The 27993-nt window shown below is 36.2% G+C and overlaps 1 protein-coding gene across 6 annotated transcripts; it reads right to left on the bottom strand.

Moving 5' to 3' along the window:
- Positions 1–5: 5 nt before the first annotated feature.
- AhcyL1 (Adenosylhomocysteinase like 1) lies at positions 6–27712 on the bottom strand. Of its 6 annotated transcripts, none has more exons than XM_053765361.2 (11): positions 19599–19656; positions 14491–14611; positions 12852–13054; positions 11998–12136; positions 11238–11408; positions 10581–10713; positions 9341–9467; positions 9070–9147; positions 8454–8633; positions 7355–7522; positions 6–6892 (listed from the first exon to the last, which is right to left on the bottom strand). In XM_053765361.2, the coding sequence occupies exons 2-11, from the start codon at positions 14573–14575 to the stop codon at positions 6734–6736; spliced, it is 1443 nt and encodes a 480-aa protein (XP_053621336.1). In that variant the 5' UTR covers positions 14576–14611; positions 19599–19656; the 3' UTR covers positions 6–6733. The 6 variants fall into 6 exon arrangements, with proteins under 6 accessions (XP_053621336.1, XP_053621334.1, XP_053621335.1 ...); XM_053765359.2 differs by lacking the exon at positions 19599–19656 and adding an exon at positions 15980–16380 and having other exon boundaries at positions 14491–14665; XM_053765360.2 differs by lacking the exon at positions 19599–19656 and adding an exon at positions 15980–16380.
- Between the last annotated feature and the right edge of the window lie 281 nt (positions 27713–27993).

The following is a 27993-nucleotide window of genomic DNA, read 5'->3' as shown; positions in this document are numbered from 1 at the left end:
ACAACTGAATTTTTCAAACGTTTATTTTATTAAAACATTGCAACAACCTTATAATCAACTACTATACATCAGATTAGGCGTAATTCACATACGAACACACACACTCTGTTCTATGGTCTACAGCCAAAATATGGACCATGAGCCTGCAACGCCAAGACTTGTGTTATTTTATGAAAGTTAAATACAGTCAGCCGGTGACAATGTTTATTTATAATTTATTTTTGACATAATATAACGTCTATTATATAAATATATATTAGGACAAATCACATAGATTGAGATAGCCCCAAAGTAAGTTCGAGACTTGTGTTATGGGAAATTAACTCAACGATACTATATTTTATAACAAATACATATATAGATAAACATCCAATACCCGGGCCAATCAGAAAAAGATCATTTTCCATCATGACCCAACCGGGGATCGAACCCGGGACCTCTCGGTTCAGTGACAAGAAATGCTGCACTCAGCCACCGAGGTCGTCGAAGTATGAATTCATTTCTAGATTTATTAGTATCCTCAGTTTCAGTTTCAGTTTAGATATAGCTGTCCAATCTACGAAACAGAGTTAACCCTAGACAATGCTACTAAAATACAACTGATTAAGGCAGGTTAAAAAGTTGTATTTTAATATCGACGAGCGTAAAATTATTCCGAACATGTACCTAATCTGATTTTATTTAGCTGTTTGAGCTGGTGGTGGGTTTTAAAATCCGAAATCCATCGGAGCGTACGATTTCGGATTCATTGTCCTTTCAAAATGATTTTACACAAATTAAATACTATTATTTTTTTTTTAATCAGCGTAATATCTCCTGACGCAAACTTTAACATTTATTTTACCTTGATTGTTGTTAACAAACCATTTTATATAGGTACTTTTGCTATCTGTTAGCAAATGTTAAGTACAAGAGTGATCCAAAATTTTTATGTATGCTTTTAGTGAATTAGATGTACAGTCAACAAACACATCAATCTATCTAAATTCATTGCAAACTCGCCGCTATTATCGCGGCATATAGGTCATGGAGGGTAACTTGATGTGCTGTTGACTGTACACAAATAAAATCCCGGCTTTTATGAAATAACATAGGTCTGGCACGCACAGGCTCTTTCGCTAAAATATTATCATAGAGCGAATGGATCTATTAATTTGACATTTTAACGGACTTTAAGTCATATTTGACCAGAAAAATATGCTTTTATTCTGTAATGTGGTCAAGTTAAGAATCTTATGTATAGATTATAGGCGATTGATTCGAATTAGACAATGAATGATGACGTGGTTAACTAATATGTGGTAATTTCTTTATTTAGTGTTAAAAAGTGATGCTATTCGGAATCACAATTTATTAATAAGTGAATGAATGAATAAAATGTTTAGTGAACAAATGAGTGAATGGAAGTAATTGTGAGTGAATGAACGAAAGGAGTGCGTGAACGAACGAAAAGAGTGCGTGAATAAATGTAAACAACATGTATTTATTAAGTACCTGGATTACCTACTAATTCAATGGTAAACAATCATTAAAAACAGAATGAATGAATGAAAAGAGTGAATAAATGAATTAAAAGAGTGAGTGAACGATAACCACCAATCTGTATTATGACTTTTTAGTATAAAGGCTTATGCCAAAGTAAGTTCGAGACTTTGTGTTATGGGATACTATATTTTATAACAAATACATATATAGATAAACATCCAAGACCCGGGCTCATTTTCCATCACGATCCGACCGGGGATCGAACCCGGGACCTCCCGGTTCAGAGGCAACGATAACCACCAATCGGTATTATAACTTTTTAGTGTAAAAGCCTATGTGCTCCAATGTAGCACTTTTGTAAAATGGTTGCGTTGTATTGTAACGCATACGTATGGGTACATACGTACATACGCACATGTACATGGGTTAAAGTTCCTTATAATTTTGTTGTCCACGCAATTACTGGATACGCATTCAGTCTGCACTGGCCTTAAGTTAAAGAGAAAGAAGCATATTTTTCTGTTCAATATCAAGACAAAGTCGTTTACATGGGCACAATAATTATATTTTTAGGCCAATTACAATAATCAAATTATAAAGAAACACAACGTGAAAATTTTTGTATTAGCGTAGATATTAAAAAGAACATACAAATCATTTTATAACAAACAATTTAGTGCGATATTGTTTTTAACTGATAATAAATCATTTAATTTTATGTAATAATTAGACAATTTCAATCTTTTACAAATCATTCTGGTTATATTGTTTCTATTAACCATAGAAGTAAAAACTCACTTAATTTTGTAAATGGAGTGTCAAGAGTGTTCAATACAAACAGAACATAGTATTAATATTTAAGTGGCAACATTTTTTGTACTTTGTTATGTTGGTATCAGCGCCATATTTTTCTTCTACTCTGCAATTTTATTTAATATAGAATTTTACCATATTTTTGTACTAAAAGCTTTTTTTATTTCAAGTCCCAACAAGCTTGTGGTCCATCGACCTATGGATGTACAGGCTGCCTTGTAATAAATAGTTTTGTTACTAGGCAGGTCCGAATCAACACAACTGGTACTCACCTTCATAGCTACTATTATTGGTTCCCTCGCTGGCAACATTACGCGATTACAGCGCCACCGCAGCAACAGCGGAAGCGTGAGGAATCTAGGGGCGCGCTTAAAAACGCGGGACAAAACGTCTTTGATCGGATACGTGATTACGTTGACTATTTGGGTTTTGTGGTTAAAGCGGAATGTATAAAAAAAATTATAAATAAATAAATATATTAGGACAAATCACACAGATTGAGCTAGCTCCAAAGTAAGTTCGAGACTTGTGTTATGGGATACTAACTCAACGATACTATATTTTATAACAAATACATATATAGATAAACATCCAAGACCCGGGCCAATCAGTAAAAGATCATTTTCCATCATGACCCGACCGGGGATCACTCAGTTCAGAGGCAAGCACTTTACCACTGCGCCACCGAGGTCGTCAAAATCCATTGTTTTATGCATGTGGCCGTCCAAATCAAAAGGGACCTTGGCGCCTACCATTAACTATTACGCAATGATTCAAATGCAGGGCAGTTCAGTTTAGGAATCTAAAATGAATCGCGTTATTTGGCATCACAAACTTATCTTAACAAAGTCGCATTTGAATCGTAAGGAGTGAATGAAATTCATAAAAAAAGTAAAAATTGTCCCTGAATCGTAAATCCCAGTGACAGCAGCCAAATGTAAGAAAGAGATAAGAATAAATATTTTATCTCGTTTCAAGAGTTGCGTTCCGATATCAAATTCTTACCATTTTGAGCAAACAATATGAATTTTTTTGTTACTTAAAATTAATATTTATATTATTATCTTTGTGTTAGTTACATGACTAAAGTAAATACAAAACACAACAAAATAAAATATTTAAAATTACAATAAATGCAATATAATCTAGACTAACAAATTTGTCGATCATAATCATAACACTAAACACAAACTTCGGAACATAAAAACCGTACCACGATGGAGTTTCGGTGGCAAAACTAGGAACTATCGATAACAGATAGACCACGTCATTGTTTTCAGCGACAGTAGCGCCACGTCTGTGGGACTTCTTTCGTGGTAATCAATGAGAAATAGTAACTCTTTTTGAATTGCGAATTTTGACAGATACGCGATCCAGTTTACGTTCTCAATGGACATCATGGTGCCGAATTGTATGCAAAATGAGTGAATGAAATCGAAACGGCGGCGGCGTATTGTTTTGGCGACTACCTATAATGGATCGTTATGTCAACTTGATGGTACGAATTAGCGATGCAGATCAGTTTAGGTCCTGAATGGCGCGATATATCATTCGATATATCATTCATGAATATTTGATTTTTTAACACTCCATCTACACGCTTTACCTCACGCCTATTCACAATTAAAATTAACATAACAATTGAACACAACAAATAATACACTAGTTTTATTTGTAACACAAAATTGCAACTATTTTTTTCTCTAATCAATTGGTTTTTTTTATCTGTTTCATAACTTCTTTTATTTCTGTTTATTTTTTTAAAAATTGAGGCTTGTGGCTCCGTCTTAGAATAGGATCGCTCCATATTCTCACGTGGATATTGTACGTTGTATTGTGGCGAAGGGACACAGCCTTAGCAGCTGATACTCAACAATAGCATTCTCAAGGAGGGTTGACGTCAGGCAAGCGGCCGGCCTTTAGGTACATTTTGTGTTAATTTTTACGCTGACCCCGTGTTTCGCAGCTCCGAAACCGCTTACACGCAAACAGAGAAGTAGGTAAGTAGTTAAAAAATGGTTGCCTGTAAAGTCGGTTTTACGGGCGAAGATTTTACGTGACAACGTCTTTTTACGCGCGCGGCAGACCGATCATAGTTGAGTGGGAGAGAGACGCAAGGCATTCGGCGGGCCTCTCTCTCGTTCGGTGACTCATCGTAATGTTACCGGGCGTTACACTTTTTCATAAGTGACTCCCAGCCGCAACCTAATTTAAGACGTTGTCACGTCAATAATATAAAAAAAGTTATGAAAGAGATTTTCTTAAGGCAAGCTATACATAATACAGCTATTCCTTCTGTCTAAGTTAAAATGTACATTCGTCCCTAAAAATGTTATTAGAATCATCAAATACAATGTTTCTGAAAAATATATTCGATATTCTTAACGTCAAGTACACGTAACACGGATTTTTCTCAGAGCGTTTCGACAGCTGCGGCCGCGCTGTCGTTACAAGTTAATTTTTCTGACAAATAAAATAATCTTTACTGTGGTAATGTCAATTTTATAAATGATTGATTTTGGAAATGATTGCCTTGCTCAAGGAAATTGACGGATCGTAATGAATGCGCGGCCGCAGCGGTGAAAACGCTTTGAGCAACGCCCGTTGACGTCCGGCCAGTTGTAAAATCTTAGCCAAATCTTGTTCGTTTCGGATCGTTTGTGTATACAAGCTTAGTGTGGGCCGTTGAGTGTTGTCTACTTTTTAATTTAATTGGTGGGCGATACAAATAATTGTACAATGACACAAACAATATAATTAACTTGGCAATATACATGCATGTGTCCTAAAATGTGAGTTTAGTTACCTCCATTAGGTGCAGGTTTCCTCACGATGTTTTCCTTCACCGGAAGCAAGTGGTGGTCGATGAAAACTTCTATACATGAGTCAGATTGGTATACAAACTCATGCGGCACGCGTTGAATTCGAACCTAGCACGTTTTAACCACTGAACCACCACCGCTTTGTGTAGTAGAAATTATAAGGCTAATATTTCAAAGGACATCATGCATAAAATTGCTCAATTATACAGGGTGTTATAACATATACATAACCTATATGCATAAGTTACCTAGGTACATTGTATAGATCCATTACGCAAAGTTTCAAGACTTATAGTGTAATTTGAAGTCAAAGAACACAAACCTTACGAGCACTCATTTTAGAAATGTTTATATTAACATGAAAATTCGCAAAAAAGATCTGGCCAGAGTACCGTAAATTATTACGACTTTAAATATAATAATTCGGCCGTACTCAGTTATTAAATAAATAAATATTAGCACAACTCACACAGATTAAGCTAGCCCCAAAGTAAGTTCGAGACTTGTGTTATGGGATACTAACTCAACGATACCATATTTTATAACAAATACATATATAGATAAACATCCAAGACCCGAGCCAATCAGAAAAGATCATTTTCCATCCATGACCCGACCGGGGATCGAACCCGAGACCTCTCGGTTCAGGGGCAAGCACTTTACAACAGCGCCACCGAGGTCGTCAAGTTATTAAGAGTACTATCCCAATGACAGGTGCGTGGTTTCAATTCCCGCATTATTTCATTTCATTATTGTTTTCAAAATTAAGGTGACATGTTTATCAAATCCATTTAGTACCTATACCTACCTATTTTATATCACAAAACAAATTTCCATTACCGCCTTTTCAGTGACACCTGTCAATTTTGACGTTGACACGCGCGCAGTTCCATCGCATTGCCGCGTGGCGGCGCTAGTCTCGCAGTGTTGCCAGCGCACAACTAAATACTATATTGGTATTTTATAACACCCTGTATGAACGTAAGATACTTTATCCAGTCACTCGAAGCCTACTCTTCTTAACGAAAAGCGTTGAAAGCTGAGCGCGACATAATAATACACATGGTATTTTTAGTGTTACGCCACGGGTAAGCTCAATTTTCGGTTGGGAGTTACGCCAATGAAACAAACTGCAATTTTTCTTACCACATTATTCATAAAAAGAATAGGTACTGCTTAATTACGTTTATTATATGTATAGATTGTAGCTCCCTCCATCGAAAGAAAAACAAAGTCAAATCTTTTTCGCCAACATTTTTGTCAATTGAACCTCATATTGTAATTGAGTTCGTAACCTCAAGGCCAACGCGAATTCATATAACGTAGTTTGTATGAGAGCTTTTTATATACCGCAACGTGAAACCGGCAATGTATGTATCGGCTTTGAATTTAATTGGCGTACAGTGAACAGCGCATCAAGCTACACACATTCATTGCAAACTCGCCGCTATTAGCGTTTATTCAGGGCAACGAACAACAACAATTGGTGTGCTGTGGACTGTACTAACTTCAATTTTCATCTAATCTATTTTAAATGGCGTTCCCCAAATTATCTTGGCGTTTTTACTATTACGACCTACGTGTGTTATATTATTCGCACAATTCATTTTATGCTAGTACCTATAATAATTAGGTTTGAACGGGCCTACTTTGTTCAAGCCTAAATATTTCGCTTGTTCGTCTGTTAATTCTGTTAAGTGAGCGTCAAATGTTGGTAAATGTAGACTAGCTACGTATTCGTCCATTTTCTTCGGTAGCAGATACACGTCCGCCTGAGAAACAAATGGAATTCTTCGGAAGTTAGACCTTCAAAGGCACATTTTCGTGTGTCACATTAAGTACATCAATATTTCTAAAAAAAAGCTAATGGCATTTCGCTACGACTATTTTAACGGACCCTCTCTCATCGTCATTTTTGCGGTTGCGTTCGGGGTTGTAAAGCCGCGAAGCCCTTCTGCATAAAAATAAAACATTTGAAAAAAATTTTAGGACTTTCATTACTCTTTCAAGTAAAATCTACTGGACGGATTGTTATGAAACTTAGCACACGGATAGAATATAACCTGGAATAACACATAGGGTACTTTTTATCCCGAAATTCCCACAGGAGCGAAGACCCGGAGCGCAGCTAGTAATTTATACATTTACAATTTATTTTAATTTTAATTATAATCATAATCATAGCAACAAAAAGAATCAATAATAATAATATATATATATTTTTAATAAATCACCTTGTATCTTTGCTGGGGAGCGTTATACAGCTCTATTAGCGCTAAAGCCTGCGTAGCGGCTGTCACGGAGACTACGAACGAGGGCAACGATGAGCAGCATAAGTTGGCGAGGCGGCCCTCCGCCAGGAGAACTATACGCTTCCCGTTTGGCCATATTATGTGGTCCACCTTTAATATTAATAAATAATAAAGAAATTATTAATTTAAGTAGTGTAGTAAATAAAGGTTTTTTCTTTCTTTCTTTTAAATCGTTTATATTTCCCTCCAATGTTCTGTTATATAGTAACATAAATGCCAGAACATAGTTACAATCTAATAAACAATGCGCATGCACAATGAACAAATAGAATTTTTATCACACATTATTCAGTGACACCTGTCTCCCTTGACGTTTACTGACGCGCATACGCGCCCTAGTTCCCTCGTGCTATCGCAGCAGCCATGGTGGCGCTAGCATCAAAATATTAACAGCGCGCAATTACTTAATAGTACCTATATTTGAGGTATGTACATATCGTAACAAAACCTAAGTAGACAGAACTTCTGTCTGAGATAAGTAAAATCCTCCTGTATATACAGAACACCAAGCTCACTCTGCCATTATTGTAGATTCAAGTATAACATGACCTCTGTAAAAAGAAACTATAAAGATCTACAACTTTTTGAACGGCCATCAACGCTCCTGTTATAACCCTGGTATTTCAGTTATTAGCCTGGGCGGCGGTGATCACGTATCAGGTTACCAATTTGTTCGTCTTTCGTATCATATAATATAAGTATTATAACTCTACAAAAAGATTATCATGAAACAAAATGATAAATTACTAGTTGTTCGCCGCGAACTTAAACCTCGCGAACGCAATACATTTCTACAAAATTGTGAATATTTAAAAAACGACTGAACCGATTTAGATGCCCCACGAACTAAATTGATATTAATTATATTGGCATATCCTACATACTGTTCAAATTCCATCAAAATCGGACCAACGGTTCGAAAGTTACAAACAGACAAACATACATACTTACATACATACAAAACATGTATTTTTGCCCCAAATACAATTAAAACATTTTCAATTCTTAAACTAAAACATACCTGGCTTCTAACTCTTTCCCATAATAAATCCGGCGTCCGCAAAGCATGAACATCCACCTCGGTGTTGCTGTGTCCCATGTTACACACCACTCCCCCGTTCTTCATCCGCTCCATGTGTTCCCGTGTGACCACACCTTTATTCCCGGTAGCTGTTATGACTATGTCCACTTGTCTTATTACCTAAAAGCGTATAACAAACCACAAACTAGTAAAGGACATTGCCACAGACATCTAAATGTATAAGTTCATTAAGAATCTACTATAAAATACTAATATAAAACTAGATGTTGCCGTGGAAATTTTGAGATAAAACATAGCCAATAGCAATTTTGGATAGTGTACCTTTCTAATGGTGAAAGAATTTTTGAAATCGATTCGGCAGTTTCTGAAAATTAACCGCCTGAAAGATACAATCTCACAAACGCTTTATAATAAAATAGTATAGATACAATATAATGGATTCGAGTTATCTTAGAAAAAATGTTTATTTTTTCAAGTAGATTTCTGATGTTTATTGAAAAATATGTTCCTTTCATCGATAATGTAAAATCGTATATCTATTAAGTGGCTGGATGGTTGCTATATGCAGTATTAAACACAAATATGACCGACTAACCTCATTCAATTTGACAACTCTAAAGCCATCCATGGCAGCTTGTAAGGCGCATATCGGATCAATTTCTGTGACATAAACCTGTAAAAACACAATTTTTTTTTTTATAATAATTCCAACAATACACATGTAATATTTTCATAAATAATATACATAATCACAAAACATATGAATGTGATTTTGTAAGTTTAATACATCTTATAGCCGTATAATAGTGTTATTAGGCAACTGAATTAACACTTAGTACTGTATAAAGGTAATATAAATTACTTACAACACATCCTAATGCCTTGAGCGCTTGACAGCACCCTTTCCCGACTTCCCCGTACCCGCAGACGACAGACTGTTTCCCGCCGAACATTAAGTCTGTGCTTCTTTTTAATGCGTCAATAATGCTTTCCCTGGTCGAAATAAAACAATAGTGATTAAGTACATTTACTGAATTGGATTAACTATGATTTTATGCCAGGTGTAGCCGTGATATTTTCTATGTTCTTCAATTTATTACAAACTTATTACAAAGTGGGTGTCAAATATATTTTTAACGACAGGAAACACAAACTTATTAACAAAATATATAATTTTAACAGACATTAGACCAATTACGGAAATAATAAGTGTCTACCTATACTCTTACTGTAGCAATCGAACACGGTCGCTTTTAAATAACGTCAAAGTTAAGAACTTACTAATCATATTATCTATCCAGAATAAAAAGTTACTGTTTAACCCTTCGAACACGGAGATAAGAAAGACAATTGAACAACAAAAGGATCGCAGTCAGATCGGGCCGTGCGAGAACTGAGGTGTCAATAGTAAATGCTATTTAAGCATGTAACATCTCAAGCTTGGCGAAATTTAAGCATGTGACATCATCACATGACTTTTGAATGGAGAAAATATATAGTGTTTTTAACTAAAGATATTATTGGGTGATTTATAGAGGTGTAGGGAAAGTGACAAGGGACATTCAGCGACGAAAAATTAACAAAGTTTATTGCAAGATTTTACAGTACAGAGTATGAAATATTTCGTATTAAAGAATATCTTTGTTTATGAGTTCGCCGCAGTGCTCCACTATGAGGCTGCGCAGGGCTCCAGCTTAAACAATGATATGAATAGTTTTACTAATATTGGAAAGGTAAAACAATCGGTTCCCTGTGTGAGACCCACAAGTGGATGCCCGGAGGAGACCAACTATTCAGTCCTTTCAATATTACCAACTCCCTAATTCCATGTAGGTTCAGCCCTGTGTGGGACCCACAAGTAGATGCCCGGAAGGTTATTGCACCTATATTAGGAATGCCTAGTCCCTAATGGATAAAACAATTCAAAATGCACGCAGCGATGTCATATTCTGGCGTGAGCGAAACCATAGCGCGTTCTAACTTCGAACAGCGCCATCTAGTGCTCGGTGGTGGAACTTCATATATGGTAACACCATATACCAGACCATCATACACCATATACCAGAGGTCGTTTATTTATTATTAAAATAATAGAACACAACTCACCGACAAGAGTAAAGGTTATCAAACTTAGTCTTCGTAACAGAATCATTGACGTTCATGGCTGGCACACAAAGTTTGCCAGCCTTGCTCAGTTGGTATAGTCTGTGCACACCTGTCACACTTTCTTCTACTATACCTGATGATAAACAGATCCAGGTTTGAAAAACTGTAGGTCGAGCACGCAAATTCTTGTTATCGTTATGATAACCGTATTTGCCATTAACATAATCAAACAGACTCTCTTGAAAAAAAGCGCGAATAAAAACCTGCCTTTTCTTTACTACAATAAGATTCACTTTCATTTCATACAATTCCGCGAAGAAATAAAGATAGAAAGCCTAGAGGCAGATGTTCGTCTCTAATTGTTTCTACTTGTCTTCTCTCTATTAGAAGAGGAGCTCCTCTTCTAATACTAAGACAAGTAATTTACCAAGATAAAACGTTCTTTTATGGTAAACAAATACGGTTAGCGGAACAATAACGATACAGAATTTTACATGATTATATAAAAATTTTAAGACATATTTTAAGGACATCGGACTTTGCGATGTCCCAATAAAATCGGCAATATATTAGATGGGAGAGTGAAGGAAATAATTAAATTTTAAAATGGCTAATGAGAATAGGATATCGGCGTATATGAATGAAATGTTAACGAACCTTTAATATGCTTGAATGCTTGCGCGTGTTTCTTGAGCATAAGATGCGTAGCGTCTCCCCCATCATCCAGAATCATGTTCGGCTGCCATGAGGCTGTGGGGGTACAGCATTGGTCTATACACCACCAGAACGCTTCCTCGCTCTCACCGCGCCATGCGAAGATTGCGTAGCCTGAAAACATAAATAAATAAATAAATATATTACACAGATCACACAGATTGAGCTAGCCCCAAAGTAAGTTCGAGACTTGGGTTATGGGATACTAACTCAACGATACTATATTTTATAACAAATACATATAAACATCCAAGACCCGGGCCAATCAGAAAAAGATCATTTTCCATCATGACCCGACCGGGGATCGAATCCGGGACCTCTCGGTTCAGTCGCTAGAACCTTACCACTGCGCCACCGAGGTCGTCAAAACAAACATGAGAGTATATATTTATTTTATTTACTTAATGGTCCATTCTAAGCTATAAGTATCTAAGCTTCTTTTTTGACGGATTTATGCAATCAGAAAGAAATAGCACATCAGACGTTCGAATTAGACATAAAAGAAGTTCAGTAGGCCTACCACGAAACATACAAGCAACGTCCACATCCTGTCTCTGTTTCCCGTATCGTGTACGCATCGTGTAAAAAAAGAGAAAACATATGGACGCAACGACATGCTATGTGTTTCATGTTTCATAGTAGTATCTCAATTGCTTTAGCCGCTATAGCAGTTGTGCGCAAGCTAAGATGTTGAGACACTTACCAGCATGAGCTAATGCCGCAGCTACTTCGTTCTGCGTGCTGTATATGTTGCAAGCTGCCCAGCGCACTGTGGCTCCTAAAGCTGCTAGCGTCTCTATCAGGACCGCAGTCTGGGCGTTAATGTGTGTGCAACCTACAATCTGTAAAAGTGAGAGACGACGATGATTATAAAATCCTAGATTAATAGATAGTGAATGAAAAATACAGAATGAGTCAATGTTAACGCTGAGGTCTAAATAGATGAAGAATTTCGGAGACTGTATTGTCTACGCCAGTACACCACAACACTAGGCACGTCCCGCCCGCGACCCCTAATGTGCCAATGGCTATCGAACACGACAATTTAAATTTTATTCCTGCGCGCGCACTACATTATCTGGTTTTTTCTATTGTTTTTTCCTGTCATTCGATTTCTGTTTCAATATACCAATTTGTAAGAACAAAGAAAAATATATTTATCTAATTCTTAGCTCCAAGTATTTATTTTAACTACCTATTAGTTCCGTAACGAACATGTATAAATAGGCAAATCATGGTAAAGAATTTATTTTAAGTTGATTTTTACAAAGTGCATTTAAAAGGGACAAACTCAATATCAAAATAAACTTCTCTTCTTCATTTAAGCGAGTAGATTGTGATGTCTATCATGCCCCGAAGGCTGCAGATAACGTAAAAAATAAGACTTCAAATATTGACAATTCCACTTAAATTTAACGGAACGCTGCCGTCAGGTAACCGATTAATAAATCACGACTGATTTTTTAATATTAACGTTTAAGTTTTATTTCTTATGCTGATCCCAAACCCCACGGCGTTAAAGCCCTGAACACTATGTGGGGATAAAACTGAACTCACCTTAGCATCCTTCAAAGGCTTGTCCTCCTTAGCTCTAGCTCTCAAGGCCATAATCCCCGGCATCTCCTGCTCAGCTATCTCAATCTCCCGTCTCCCGAAGGCGTGTTGCTCTATATTCCTGACGCAGTAGGGGGGATTGGCCTGGCCGGCCGCGATAGCTTTCTCATGGGGCTGCACGGCCTCGTCCTCGTCTGATGACGACCCTGGAAGAGGAGGGGCGGAATGACGTTTCTTCATTTAACCCAGGTAGAAGGCGTAATGACAACCATGATTTATTATATTTATATTACTAATGGGTTTAACTGATCACAAATATATTGTAGTAACACAGGTCATTGAATTCAGAGTAAAGGTTATTTATACTTTAGATAAATGTCGCAGTGCTAAGTATAGGGGGATTATCATTAAGCTATATAAATATATATGTTACGGCTAAACCTCGAAATTCGGCTAGACCTATGTGCCGTCGGTGTCAGTTGGTAAAACCTAGATGAAGTCTTTTTATTTTTGGGGTAGATCTAGATTTAGCCGTTATAATTTTGGCTAGACATAAGTGGAACCAACGCAGACCGGTTACACCTAGGTCTAACCGACTAAACCGATAATTGAGATATGGGGTTCCGCTGCTCAAACTAACTTGATAAGATTACAGACTTCTCAAAATAAAATCATCAAAGCCTTGTTCCACTATCCTTTGCGCACTCCTACAAAACAACTTTATGAAAAAACTAAATTATTCAATCTTAAACAACTCTATATATATAAGACTTGCATTTTGACTAGGAAAATAACTACAAACACAACAAAATCTAACTTACAACTAAAGCCCAAAAAATACACACACAATCTTAGAGTAAAATACCAACTTAATTTAATAATCCCCAGAACTAACTACGGAAAAAAGACGATACTATTAGAGGGAGCACAGCTGTAGTCTAAGTTTTTTCTTAAATACATTTACACTTAGAACAAGTATGAGCATAAATGTATTTAAGAAAAAACTTAGACTACACATCGCGACCAGTACCATATAATTAATTTGTGATTTGTAAATATTTTTTAATGTACCCTACTCATCTCATTTTAAGTGGAATGTAATTTCTTTATGAGAATAAAGTTCTCTAAACCTAACCCAGATCTAGCCGTTGTTTAGACTAACATTTATATATATAGCCGTAACATATATATTTATAACACCTGTAGTTTTAAATACGCCTACTGAGTTTCAAGATCATTTGTAAGAGACAAAGATTGCTTTCAGCTATTGTTTATACAGATCGCACAGCAATTTATTATTAACACTCTTATAGCTCTATGCCGTCTTGTAAAGGCTTAAACATTGATTTTGCGTTACACAGCTTTTATACAGTTCTTATACCGCTACAAGTCATATTAAGATCTTATTATTACAACTCTTATAGCTCTATGCCGTCTTGTAAAAGCTTAAACATTGATTTTGCATTACACAGCTTTTATACAGTTCTTATACCGCTACAAGTCATATTAAGATCTTATTATTACAACTCTTATAGCTCTATGCCGTCTTGTAAAAGCTTAAACATTGATTTTGCGTTACACAGCTTTTATACAGTTCTTATACAGCTACAAGTCATATTAAGATCTTTATAAGCAAACTTACAAAAGTCGCTCCTTCCAGATATCACCGAGTATCGCTTCTTCGTGTTCTTCGTCTTTAATATACCACTATTATTCGATGTAGTCATATTTATTTATACACGTTTGCGTTATAATTTACACTACTAGTAGAATAAGTCACAATATCGTGTTAAAAATGCATCGAAATCCCGTAGCAACTTTTGCCGTAGGTAATTAAAAATATCACATGAGATTTGGATAGTGAAGGATGGGAGGGGATTGGCAAACCCAAGAAGTGTGCTGGCTTGATGTCGTCAAGGATGATATGCGTGACAATGGTCTGACAACCGTGCGAAGTTGAGGCGCAAATGTACGATAAATAAATAAATAAATAAATAAATAGGGACAAATGACACAGATTGAGTTAGCCCCAAAGTAAGTTCGAAACTTGTGTTATGGGATACTAACTCAACGATACTATATTCTATAACATATACATATATAGATAAACATCCAAGACCCAGGTCAATCTGAAAAAGATCATTTTTCATAATGACCTGACCGGGATTCGAACCGGGGACCTCCACTGTAGCAGTCCGGCATGATGACCGTTAAGCCACGGAGGTCGTCGATAGACGTAGACTTCCAGAGAGAGGGATCAGATGGTTACGATTAAATCTCACTTCACCTGGGGATTAAGGTATCAGAAAATTAAATCCATGTTACAAAATCCTTTTATGTATCCTGATTTTCAATCCTTCCTTTCTATCTGCTTTGTTGGGCTTTATATTCAACTAGCTTTTGCCCGCGGCTTCGCCCGCGTGAGTTTCATAGCAAAATCTCAGTAATTTTTTATCGCGTATACTGTAAGGTATAATACTGGTAAATATGATTCAAATTCGTATGTTTTCTCATCTTTATTTCAATTAGTTCGTTTGTATAAGTATATTGATTTCTAAATATTTATAATACATATTTTAGTTCTTTTCACTGACTGCACAGTTAAAGTTTCAAGTTCTAGAAGAGATCCCTTCATGGGATAAGTTCAATGAAGTTGAATTATTCTTTAATTTGTGCACATTTTTCTATTTTATTGTGTGCAATAAAGTTATTTCGAACGAACAAAATTACAAAATCAACTTAAAATACGAGTAATTGCAGTACTCCCCTTATAATCCTATAATGACGTTAAAACGTCGTAATTACGTTTACGTGACTATAATTTTGCCAAATGTTAAATAATTTATTTCCGAGTTTAACCACTTAACCACACGCGTGGGCAGCCCAATGTGGTCTAATAGCGAAGAATATTAGACCTTTTCTCTATCACTACATTAGTATAAAACAAAGTCGCTCCCCGCTGTCTGTCCCTATGTATGCTTGGATCTATAAAACTACGCAATTTTTATGCGTGGTTTTTGACACCTGAGGAAGGTTTAAGTGTATTCTATTCACTCTATTATGACGTTGAGTATCCTTGTACTTGCGTCGTGATGTGTTATGTCAGTGTACAGAGACTATTGGAAACTCACTTATTAATCAGCACATATATATTGTTTACTAAAGTAACATTATGTTCACAAATAACGCGATATACGGGTTAACAGTGCCACGGATCAATGACTACTGGTTAGGCTATAAGCTATACTAAGAAACGCATCGCTTGCATACCGGAGTAGGTAGGTAAATGTACCTACGCGATGCAATGACGTCACATCGGTTTTACCCAAGCGACGCCGGCACAGGCCACTAGTATAGTGACACAACACAAATGAGCACAACTTTTTTTTTATGTAATGTACAAAATTAATAGACAAAATACAGATGGCGATTTAATTTTGAAAACTTGAATAAACATTAGCACATGTCACTAGAGTCTATCTATTCACGGAATCAGTGATCACCCTTGCATTTCTGCACTGAACTGCATACGAGCATCTAGACATTGCATTTTTCCCATGGATGAGTTTATGCTGTACATAACCAAATAAATAAATAAATAGGGACAAATGACACAGATTGAGCTAGCTCCAAAGTAAGTTCGAAACTTGTGTTATGGGATACTAACTCAACGATACTATATTCTATAACATATACATATATAGATAAACATCCAAGACCCAGTTCAATCTGAAAAAGATCATTTTTCATGTCGACCTGACCGGGATTCGAACCCGGGACCTCCACTGTAGCAGTCCGGCATGATGACCATTAAGCCACGGAGGTCGTCAATCCAACCAAGAATCAATAAAATGATAATAATAATTAATTAATTATTTGTTAGACGAATTAAAAGACCCCCGACTTTCAATATTCATTTCGCTACAACTATTAAACGGCTGAACGGATTTTGATCAAACATATCTATGAACTACCGCATAAAAATTAGTTATCAAATAAAGTAACCGCATCCAAATCGATTCACCCGTTGATGAGCTACGATGCCTTGTACACATACAGACACACTTAGCAGTCAAACTTATAACTTATAACATCCCTCATTTTGCGTCGGGCTTTAAAAATCACTTTATTACCAAACTTAGTATTTCAACTTACAATATTTATTTTAGTTTTAAAGATACATTTTGTAATAACAAAGGAATGTCTCAGCTTCAGTTATCCCCATTATAATTTGTTGAAGGTAACGCTGATTTTCAGATACCCTGGGTTTTTGTGCGGTTTTGTGTTTTGCGTGGATGTTGTGGCGACATCTACCACGCCACATGCACAATACCGCAAGATGTAAAAAGACGACCAAACGCAAAATAACAGCACACACAAGTGATTCACGACATCTACGGACAGCCGTGCGGTGCTCAGGCGCAACACTTCCCTTTGTGGCGGTCGAGCATAATCACCTAACTCAATACATCACCTAATACAATAATACATATGGGCGAGATTACTATATATATATATATATATATATATATATATATATATATATAAACATGCAACAATATGATATAACATGTATACCAACTAATAATATAAATGCGAAAGTATGTTTGTTACCTCTTCATGTATTATCTACTGGACCGATTGTTATGGAATTTGGTGCACGGATAGAAAACAATAACCTGGAATAACGCATAGGGTACTTTTTATCCCGAAATTCCCACGGGAGCGAAGCCCCGGAGCACAGTTAGTAAATCTATATTTGTGAGGTGCATCCATTAAAATTTTGGTTTTTGGTTGCCTATGTGCTTTTTTTATTAATTGTATATAATTCGTGTTGCATGAAGCCGACCATCACACAACCTTGTTAGTGGGTCAGTTACATATCAGCTATATTGTATATACTGTTCATCTCATTCATTGAATGAACTCGATAGGTTATAACTTTCACTGGCTGCGTCGCACGGCGTCGCTCCCGTGGGAATTTCGGAATAAAAAGTACCCTATGTCACTCAGGAATATCGTAGCTTTACATTTGTGAAAGGATTTCGGAAATAAGTTAAGTAGTTCCGAAGATACACACAAACATACAATAAATGTCTAAAAATCTTGCAAAACAATTTTGAAGCAGATATCTTCAACCGATTGAGCTGAAATTTTTTTGTTCACGCGTTCAGTTTGGATGAAAATGCATTATTATGATATGCATGACCTGATGGCGTATCCAGGATCATCTCCTCAACAAGGAAACTCTTCAACGGTAAACCTGACAAAGTTTCCTTGTCAGGTCAGCTTGGTGGTGTTCGGGGGTTTCACAGCCGAATAAGAAAACTCGCAATGAGAGATTAGGTAGTTATGTTGTAGTGTGTGTGTATTGAACCTCGAAATGGCGCCAAAACGATGAAACATTAACCAGTGACGTCACAACCTCTGAATAATCCGACAAACAGGTCAAGAATATTTGTTATAGCATCGCAATCGTAAATATTTATATTTAGACTACAAGATTTTGCGCGCGGCTTCGTACGCGTGAATTTTCACCCCCGATTGTTGTCATATGGGAATTGATTTTTTGAATAAATGTGGCCTATGTTTAAACTGGAGTATTTAACTATATGCATAAAAAATTTTCACTGAAATCCTGGTCCTGCAGTTTAGTCGTGAAAGTGGAGGAGACTCTCGCGTTAATAATGTAACTAGCGTCCGGCCTTCACTCGGGTAAAACTATAATAAATAGTATACTATGTCACTCCTGAAGATTCCGTCTATCTCTGTGCTAAATTTCATCAAATTCGGCCTAGTAGTTTTTGAGTTTACTCGTTAAAAACAAAATTACAAATCTTTTCTCTTTATAATATTAGTATGGATGTAATAAACAATAGAAATGGTATCACGTTGTCTAATATGAAGACGCATGAAAATATGCGTCTATCTGACATAGAACCAATAAATCATAGAATATGTATGTACCATAGATAAAAGAAGAATGTACCTACTTAACTCACAAGTGGCTGATACAAAACCATCACGAGTCTACAAGACTGGGCGCAAGGCAGGGGGGGGGTTTGGGGGGCAATAACCGGTATAGTGCGTTTTATTTAAAACTAGCGGCCCGTCCCGGCTTCGCTCGAGTAAAAACATAATAAATCACCATACATAATAAAACACCTAAACCTTCCCCAGGAACCACACTATCTATTGGCGAGAACCGCACTAAAATCCGTGCAGTAGTTTTTGAGTTTATCGCGAACAGACAGACAGACGCAGCAGAGGACCTTGTTTTATATTGTGTATATGTATAAGGATTATACCTACCTTGAAATGTTGAAGATTCAATTTTGACTTTATGGCATACGTTGGCCGTTTTTGGGAATTCTGTTGTTACCTATCGGTCTTCGCTCCCGTGGGAATTTCGGCATAAAAAGTACCTTGTGTGTTATCCCAGGTTATATTATACCCGTGTACCAAATTCCATAACAATCCGTCCAGTAGATTTTGCGTGAAAGTTTAAGACATAGGTATACATCCTGACAGACATTCGTATTTATAATTTTATATAGATTAGTATTAATATACTTATCAATAAAACCTACAATAAAAGTACTATAAAATTTGAATGCACCACAAAATTGCTTCACGGAAATTAAAAAAAATCACGTGCATTTTTCAACACACTGCGGTTACATTAAACTTTATAGGCATTATTGCATCGGAAATTCTTGGAAACGAATCGATTGAACACATCACTATCACCATAGACAAACGACGAATTAATAATTCGAATTTTAAATTCAAATTTTATTCGAATACGCTCGACTCGCGTTCGTTACGCTGCAATTCTGACTGCGGTATATTAAAATGTTGGCGCTATGTTAATGTGGAAAGGATATGTTTGTAAAATGATAAATAAGTTGGCAAGCGTGATTATAAGATAAATATTCTTCACATTTAATTTTAAATGATTATTGCACTTACTATGCAATCGTAAATTGACGGTTCGAGTAAATTGATTTTGCTACCTATATTCATAAATCTAATATTTTATGTATAAACTTGCTTCGCCCCGGGGCTTCGCTCCCGTGGGAATTCTACGATAAAAAGTACCCTATGTGTTATTCCAGGTTATATTCTACCCGTGCACCAAATTTCATAACAATCCGTCCAGTAACGACGAACGAATCAAAGTCGTCAAATGATTCATTCAGAAATTATAGCCCTTTACGGACACTTTTCAGGTGAAATATTAATTACGTATATGTAGGTAAATTATGTATCTTAAAGCTGAAAAGAAAGAGTGGTCCTTCCGAAAGCAGTCCTTCCTTTCCTTTCAGCAGTGGTCTGCTGAGAACAAATGCCGAATGAAACTCATTTAAACAAGGCGCACGTGGCCAAGAATCGTAAATTTCACAGGCCACGTTTAAACTGTTTAGCTGGCTGGCCAAAAAGTCACTAATTTTAGATCATGTATAATTACACAGATTGCTAGCGTTATGCATGTGAGAAAACCCTCATTGCCCTATGGCTCTTGATTTTCTTTTAGAATCTGCACATCAAAAAAGCAGCTAAATATATTATTTTTTTGTTGCGTGGAAGAAATCGCTTACAGTGATACGTACAGTCAACCGCGTGTCAAGCAAGATACCCTGCATGGAACTCTATGCAAGGGTCATATGAGCGAATTTGCAATGATTTTAAGTAGGTTGATGTGCTGTTGACTGTATGAGCCATTTGCGCATATTCTTTTTGTATTCATGTCTTTATAGACATGCATACAAAATGTTACATACACATTTTTATTGATGTGCAATAAAGGATTATTGTATTGTAATATCTTGTAGAATTATTTATATTTTTCTTTCGATCTCAGTTGTCTGTCCATCACTCAGTCCCGCTTTTGCATTTAAACCAGGGGGCCGGATAGGAAAATATATAGTTACTTGATGTTGCCCGGGGCTTCGCTCCCGTTGAAATTTTGAGATAAAATATAGCCTATAGCAATCTTGGACAATGTAACTTTCTAATGGAGAAATAATTTTGGAAACCGGTTCGGTAGTTTCGGAGATTACCCGCCTCAAACATCTCACAAAGTCACAATCTCACAAACACTTACCTCTTTATAATAATAGTTATAAGATTTAATAGACCTGAAATCTAGCTTGGACTACCACGGGCCCAGCTGTGGGCTACATCTAGCAGATCATAAAGAGTTGATGTAAAGACTGCAATATTATTATGACATGAATGGCATGCACAGATAACGTTTTGTTGACTTGTCACGTCCATAAATATCATGAACATAAAATACTATGTAACAAATCTTCATCTTATCAACGTCAGTGTTGGAAGCCTCACGCTGTAACTACAAAGGGGATTACAATACGGAGACCAAGAAACAAATAATTATCATAATTTTAATTTCAACTAGTTGTTCGCCGCGAACTTGGATCTCGCGAACACAATATATATATATTTTTTTTTAATTATGAATATTTCAAAAACGTATAAACCGATTTTAATGCTCCACGAACTTAAAAATTCTATTGACAGATCCTACATAGCTTTTAAATTTCATCCAAATCGGACCAACGCGTTACAAATATACATACATACAAAAAATGTATTTTTGCCCCAAGTAGAATGGTACAGGTCGCTCGCTTCGCTCGCTCGATCAAAAATGACATAGAAATATGAAGGACTCGGCGGAAATCACATGTGTAACATTCATACCAATATAAAACTAGGAATAATTTGCTATATTAATTGTTTTTGCACTTCTGATACATGAAACATTGTGGATTTTTAACGAAACATGTGGATACACATTAGAAACAAAGAAACACTAAATTAATCAAGCAAGTTATTTAGCAATTCTATGATAGAGCGAACAATACTAACCAAACTGAAGCACGGTTTGGACAGTGAGAAGTCAGACAAAATGAGACAAAATATTGATAAGTTACGAAACATCATCCACCTAATTTGAGTAACTATAAATTTTTCAATAAGTGTAAAGATAAAAATTTTGTAAAATAAAAAAAATACCTTCATAAAGTCATAGCAATATACATAGTTCAAAATCTTCAAAGTCGTATTCCTCATGGCTGAGAGTCGTGATCATTACGTGGAATTTAACACACACAACATCTTTATTTAGTAATGGAGTGGTTTGCCTTTGCCTTCTCAATTTCACACACAAGTTAATAATCAACCAGTGTGCAGGTTTCCTCACGATGTTTTCGTTAACCGAAGCAAATAGTGATCGATGAAACTAACTATACATGAGTCAGATTGGTATACAAACTCATGTGGCACGAGTAGGATTCGAACCCGGGACCTAAGCGATACACGGGCGAGCGTCTTTACCATTACACCACCACCGCTCAAGTTCAAAATAAATCAACGTAAAAAGATCGTATAGTATATAGTTGCACGGCCGCCGCGCCAAGCCGCGTGTTAATAGTATGATTCGCTTTTAACTTTGTCTCTAATACCAGCTACCCTACGGTAAAAATTCAAATTCAAATTCAAATCATTTATTCAGAAATTAGACCTTCACAGGCACTTTTTCTCGTCAATCTTTATATTTATAGTTATTTCTCACAAGCTACAAACTACTGGCATTTCGGAACGACCACTGCTGAGAAGAAATGCCGAAAGAAACTCATTTGAACAGTGTTGGTCCCTATCATGCCAGATCGGCTTACCATTATTGTTTCTTACAATGTTTTTTTTTTTCTTTCTAATAATATATAAAAGTACATAATGTACATAGTCAAAAGGTCAAGGTGCTGATTATAATAAATATAATGCTACTACTAACGGTAATGCTACTATACAAACACAGGTACTTAGTGTTGTTTGTTTATCAATATATTGGTCAGTAAAGTACATCGATCTTTATCGGTTTCAGAAATTTTGTTGTTGTTATGATGGCCGTAACAATTCTAGCAAACTGATATAGGTATAAATAGATAGACATTGATTGATAGGCTTATTGTTTTATATCAACACACATTTTACCTACTGACAAACAGTTCACAGCACAATTCGATTTATTTACCATCTATTATAGAAATTTAACAAAATTGAAACTACACTTTAAAATAAAAATCTAAAATTCAATTCCAAAATTTGTTAAATCGTTGATTTTATTGATATCTATATAGGTATACTAGGTATATAATTTATTGCATGTGAAAGTACCAACGTAATCAAAGTTGTATTGACGGCATTCAATGCAATGCACGTCTGTAAAAGATGTAAACATTAGAACTAGACTTCAGATTTAATGTAAAAATGTAATGCATATGTTTATATTGTCGATGTGCCAATAAATAAATAGCTACCTCGCTAAATCTGAATGCTAAATATACTACCTATACGTATTTGGGCACAGTTCATTTTTAACCCCCGCGCAAAAAGTGGGGTGTTATAAGTTTGACTGCTGCTAATTGTGTCTGTTTTTACGTCGGGGTTCAATAAGTGTTTTTACGTCGGGGTTTAATAAGCCGTGTCCATACTAACTAGCGCAACCCGCAGTCCAACTGCATGCAATTGATTAGTTCAAGTTAAGTTTGAACCATGTGAATTACCATAAACAAGAACCGGTATTTTTATCGGAAAATCCTATTATTATTATAAATGCGAAAGTTTGTGAGGAGTATGTACCTACGTTTGTTGCTCTTTCACGCAAAGTCTACTGGATCGATTGTTATGAAATTTGCTACACGGGTACAATATAACCTGGAATAACACATAGGATAATTTCTATCTCGAAATTCCCACGGCAGCGAAGCCCCGGGCCGCAGCTAGTTAGCTATAAGGCATTCAACGACAATCTGTATATTGATTACTAGATTGCCCGGGGCTTCGCTCCCGTGGAAATTTTGAGATAAAATATAGCCTATAGCAATCTTGGATAATGTACGATTTCAAAATTTTTTGAAATCAGTTCGGTAGTTTCGTAGATTGCCCGCCTCAAACATACAAACTCATAAACGCTTACCTCTTTATAATAATAGTATAGATTTTGCGGAAAACTACCGCGGCTTGGCTATCGAGTCATATGCACTGCAACATCGGAAAAATCTTCCCTATCCTTACATATAAAACAAAATCTTCTGCCGCGTCTGTCTGTCCGCGATAAACTAAATACTGCACGTATTTTCACGCGGTTTTCACCAATAATGTGATCAATGGTATACAATTTATTATACACCCGCCATTTGACACGCTATCTGAATAAGGGATCCGATTTTGACTTGACAACTAATGTGCATGTTTCCCATCAATTTTTAACTACAGTTCTATTAACAATTTATTAAATTAGAGGTCTATGCTGTGAAAACAATTGAAAACTACTATACATAAGCCAGATTAGTACGACACTTAATTTTAAATCTATTTAAATTTAAAAGCACCTCAAGTATTTATTAATACTGATAAATAAATAAATAAATATATTCGGACCAATCACACAGATTGAGCCAGCCCCAAAGTAAGTTCGAGACTTGTGTTATGGGATACTAGCTCAACGATACTATATTATATAACAAATACATATATAGATAAACATCCAAGACCCGGGCCAATCAGAAAAAGATCATTTTCCATTATACCCGACCGGGGATCGAACCCGGGACCTCTCGGTCCAGTGGCAAGAACTTTACCACTGCGCCACCGAGGTCGTCAAAATGATAAATGTTATTATACTTTAAATGATTTCTTTAATGATAGACTCGGATAGAATTTAGTGCTAGTATACATTATAATTCTTTTTTTTTGTTATTTGTAGTGGATAGCATGCTCCTCTGTATTTATTTATACTTGCATACATATATTCGGTGAAAAATGTAGGTTTAATTCATTTCGACATCAATTTGTATATTTGTACTCATGTTTTTTGGCAAATAAATGTTTTCTTTCTTTCTTTCACGAGTAGGATTGGAACCTGGAACATATCGATCAAAGGTGGAATTGACCATTGAACTACCACGCCCCATTTACAAAAGCACGTTACCGTCTTGAAGGTATACGAGTATGTGCGCGTTTAATACCTGTCATTTAATATATAATGACGACCTCGATGGCGAAGTGGTAAAATGCTTGCCTATGAACCGAGAGGTCCCGGGTTCGATCCCCGGTCGGGTCATGATGGAAAATAATCTTTTTCTGATTGGTCCGGGTCTTGGATGTTTATCTATATATGTATTTGTTATAAAATATAGTATCGTTGAGTTAGTATCCCATAACACAAGTCTCGAGCTTACTTTGGGGCTAGCTCAATCTGTGTGATTTGTCCTAATGTATTTGTTTATTTATTATTTATGTATTTATGTGAGTAAAATTTAACTTGCTATGTACATATATTGTTGGTCAGTTTCATTTATTCGTAGAATCTATGTAATTTTCATATATTTTATGTACATGTACCCATCTAACTTACTGTTTTGTGTACTTATGAATAAATAAATAAATAAATTTAAGAGCGAGGCACTTGTCGGTGGAGTTCACTTCTTGATACGACACGACACCCACTTTTTCTTTAATTTATTTGGTGTGATTATCTCTTCCTGGGCCCCTTCTTCCTGCCACCTTTCTTTCTATTATACTTATGAATAACTCATCGTGTCGTAAAATTATTTAAAACTAATTCACTAACTTCACCATCATCGGGAACTTGCGAAAATGGTAGAGAAACATAAATACCCATAGCATATGACATGACACGATTAGATACTATGTCTCTCTCTCTCTCTCTCTCTCTCTCTCTCTCTCTCTTTCTCGTCGTTATGCTCAAATTTGTGACGTGCCAAATCTCTGGGCTCACATCAAAAAATTACAATGAAATTTTGAACATGTGGCTATAACTTTACACAACTAGCCGCATGCCGACATCAACTCGCTTGTGTTTAGATTATATGTCCCTGAGTCGCCTCGTACGACATCTGCGGAAGGATTTGGAGTGATCCTATTCCAGGACATGCGTGACACTCCACCATGATTATGATCTATGTCGTGTCGCCGTATAAGCTCAAATATGAACGCGCAGCGTCGTGCAGCGTTACGTCGCTCATGTTGGACTCCTGTCTAATAAAAATATAGCCGCTTATTTCCACGCCCTTGAAGCTTATTCAATGGTTATAATCAGTATGGCGTAGTAAAGTCACACAATACTGTCACGGAAGGAGTAGGTAAATTGTATTGTGAACAGGGTGGTGTAATGGTTACAACGCCCGCCTGTGGATCGAAAGGTCTCAGGTTCTTATCCCAGACAGACACACTTACCTGTCAAACTAATAACCCCTCCTTTTGCGTCGGGGGTAAAAAACGGGAAATAATAAAAAAAAATATCCCTTTTTTTCGCAATATTGTTTTTTTTTTTTGCCGATTTTTATAACGTTTTTCGACGATATCGGCAGAACTAATCGATTTTCATTCTATGAAGTTATAGGTAGAGTACGACCTGGAATAGGAGCATAACCTCCCGTCGATATCCTATGAGGAGTATAAGGAAGCTGTTGCGACCCTGGACGTGATGTGTTAGAGGGAATAAAATAATCTATGCCAATACTATTTTCATGTAACATTGTGTCAGCACATCGCGTCCAAGAGACACGCGTGACTACAGGGTCGATGCAATAACGTCCTAATTATTAATAGTATTTACGCAAGAGATAAGTAAAATAAAAACGTCATATATTCACCGGCGTACCAGTGACACCTGTCATTTACCAAGTCAACTGAGATTGTGGATCCAACAGAAGCCTTAGGTGCTGATAGGCAAAACAATAACAGACCCAACAAGTCAACAAGATCTAAACTGATTCTTGTTACGGCAAGATATAGAAAATTATGATAAAACAAGGGTTCGATCGGGGTAAATAAATAATATAATAATTATTATTATTTATTTCGGATTGCCCATAATGTGTTACTTAGTAACAATTTAACTTACAACAAAACACAACAAATTATACACCGAAATCTTCCTCAGGAATCACAATGTTTATTGGTGAAAACCGCATGAAAGTCCGTGCAGTAGTTTTCGATTTTATCGCGGTATTAACTGACAGACAGACGCGGCAGGGGACGTTTTAATGTAAATGTAAGGATAAAGAAGTAATTCACACTAAGATACTGTAACTATGAGTTTTCAATTTAAAATCTAGGTTCGCGTAACTTTAATACTTAATTATAAAACACGCGGACGACCTCGCGGTTAAAAGTTAAAAACAACATTTCCGTTTATTTTTATTTTAATAAGGTACACTTACTTATATAAAAAAACATATCCCACCTGTATACGATGTAGAACTGTAGGAATCAGCTGACGAAGCAGAGAGTGATCTACTCCTGTATCTTGCAGACTTCTTCAGGGCCCCTGATTTTCCTCGGGGCCCCTCGAACTTCGCCGCCGGAGCCTCCGCATTCCCGCCCCTAACCTGCCCTGGATCCGTCACAGGACTGTCACTTGGCACGTTCGCGGCCGCAACGCTTTCTTTCCTTTGCTGTGGTTCCCCAGGAGTTTCCGACATATTTTTTTAATTATTTTTTTTATTGACTATGATTTTTAATTTATTGATTTTATTATTTAATTTAATTTTTAAATGCTATGTGTGATCTGTCGCACGCTGAAATATCAATAATAAAAACAATAGCCCGTGTAACCGCAGTAGCTAATAAAAGATATAATTCAAACGAAAAAACACTTTGCGCTAACAGATAAAATTGCTATAATTATCTAGAACACTATTACTATCGGTCGTTGCATTGATAACGTTAGGGTTTTTACGATAATACTAGAAAAATACGAATTTTCAATACACCCATATCCAATGTAGCGAACCCCCACACTTCATACTTCACCTCCCGATAGTGAAATGTCATTTTTTCGATCGGCTTTCCACTAGTGATGGAATCCGGAAAACTCGTGGAAAACCGGTTATATTGTCGATGGTTTTTTACGATTGACGTTTTATTAAAATTATTTATTTAAACAATATAAATAAACAGAAATAAATATTGAACACTATAGATATTTATTACTATCAATATGCAGATAATGTAGCAAATTGTTCGTTCACTGCAAAAAAAAAAGATTTTTACTTTTAAGCATGATTAAACTTTTAAACCTCCACAGTAAGTA

The sequence above is a fragment of the Plodia interpunctella genome, chromosome 27 (assembly GCF_027563975.2).
Source record: "Plodia interpunctella isolate USDA-ARS_2022_Savannah chromosome 27, ilPloInte3.2, whole genome shotgun sequence".
Classification (NCBI taxonomy): Eukaryota; Metazoa; Arthropoda; class Insecta; order Lepidoptera; family Pyralidae; genus Plodia; species Plodia interpunctella.
Note: the sequence above shows the minus strand (reverse complement) of the source record. Positions and strands in the feature narration are given on the sequence as shown.

Coding starts and splice junctions, on each gene's coding strand:
- AhcyL1 (XM_053765357.1), bottom strand. CDS start 27,382: ATGTCGGAAACTCCTGGGGAACCACAGCAAAGGAAAGAAAGCGTTGCG. Junction 12,137..12,851: donor AGCCTTTGAAGGATGCTAAG/GTGAGTTCAGTT, acceptor TCACTTTTACAG/ATTGTAGGTTGCACACACAT. Junction 8,634..9,069: donor GAGTTGTCAAATTGAATGAG/GTTAGTCGGTCA, acceptor ATACGCTTTTAG/GTAATAAGACAAGTGGACAT.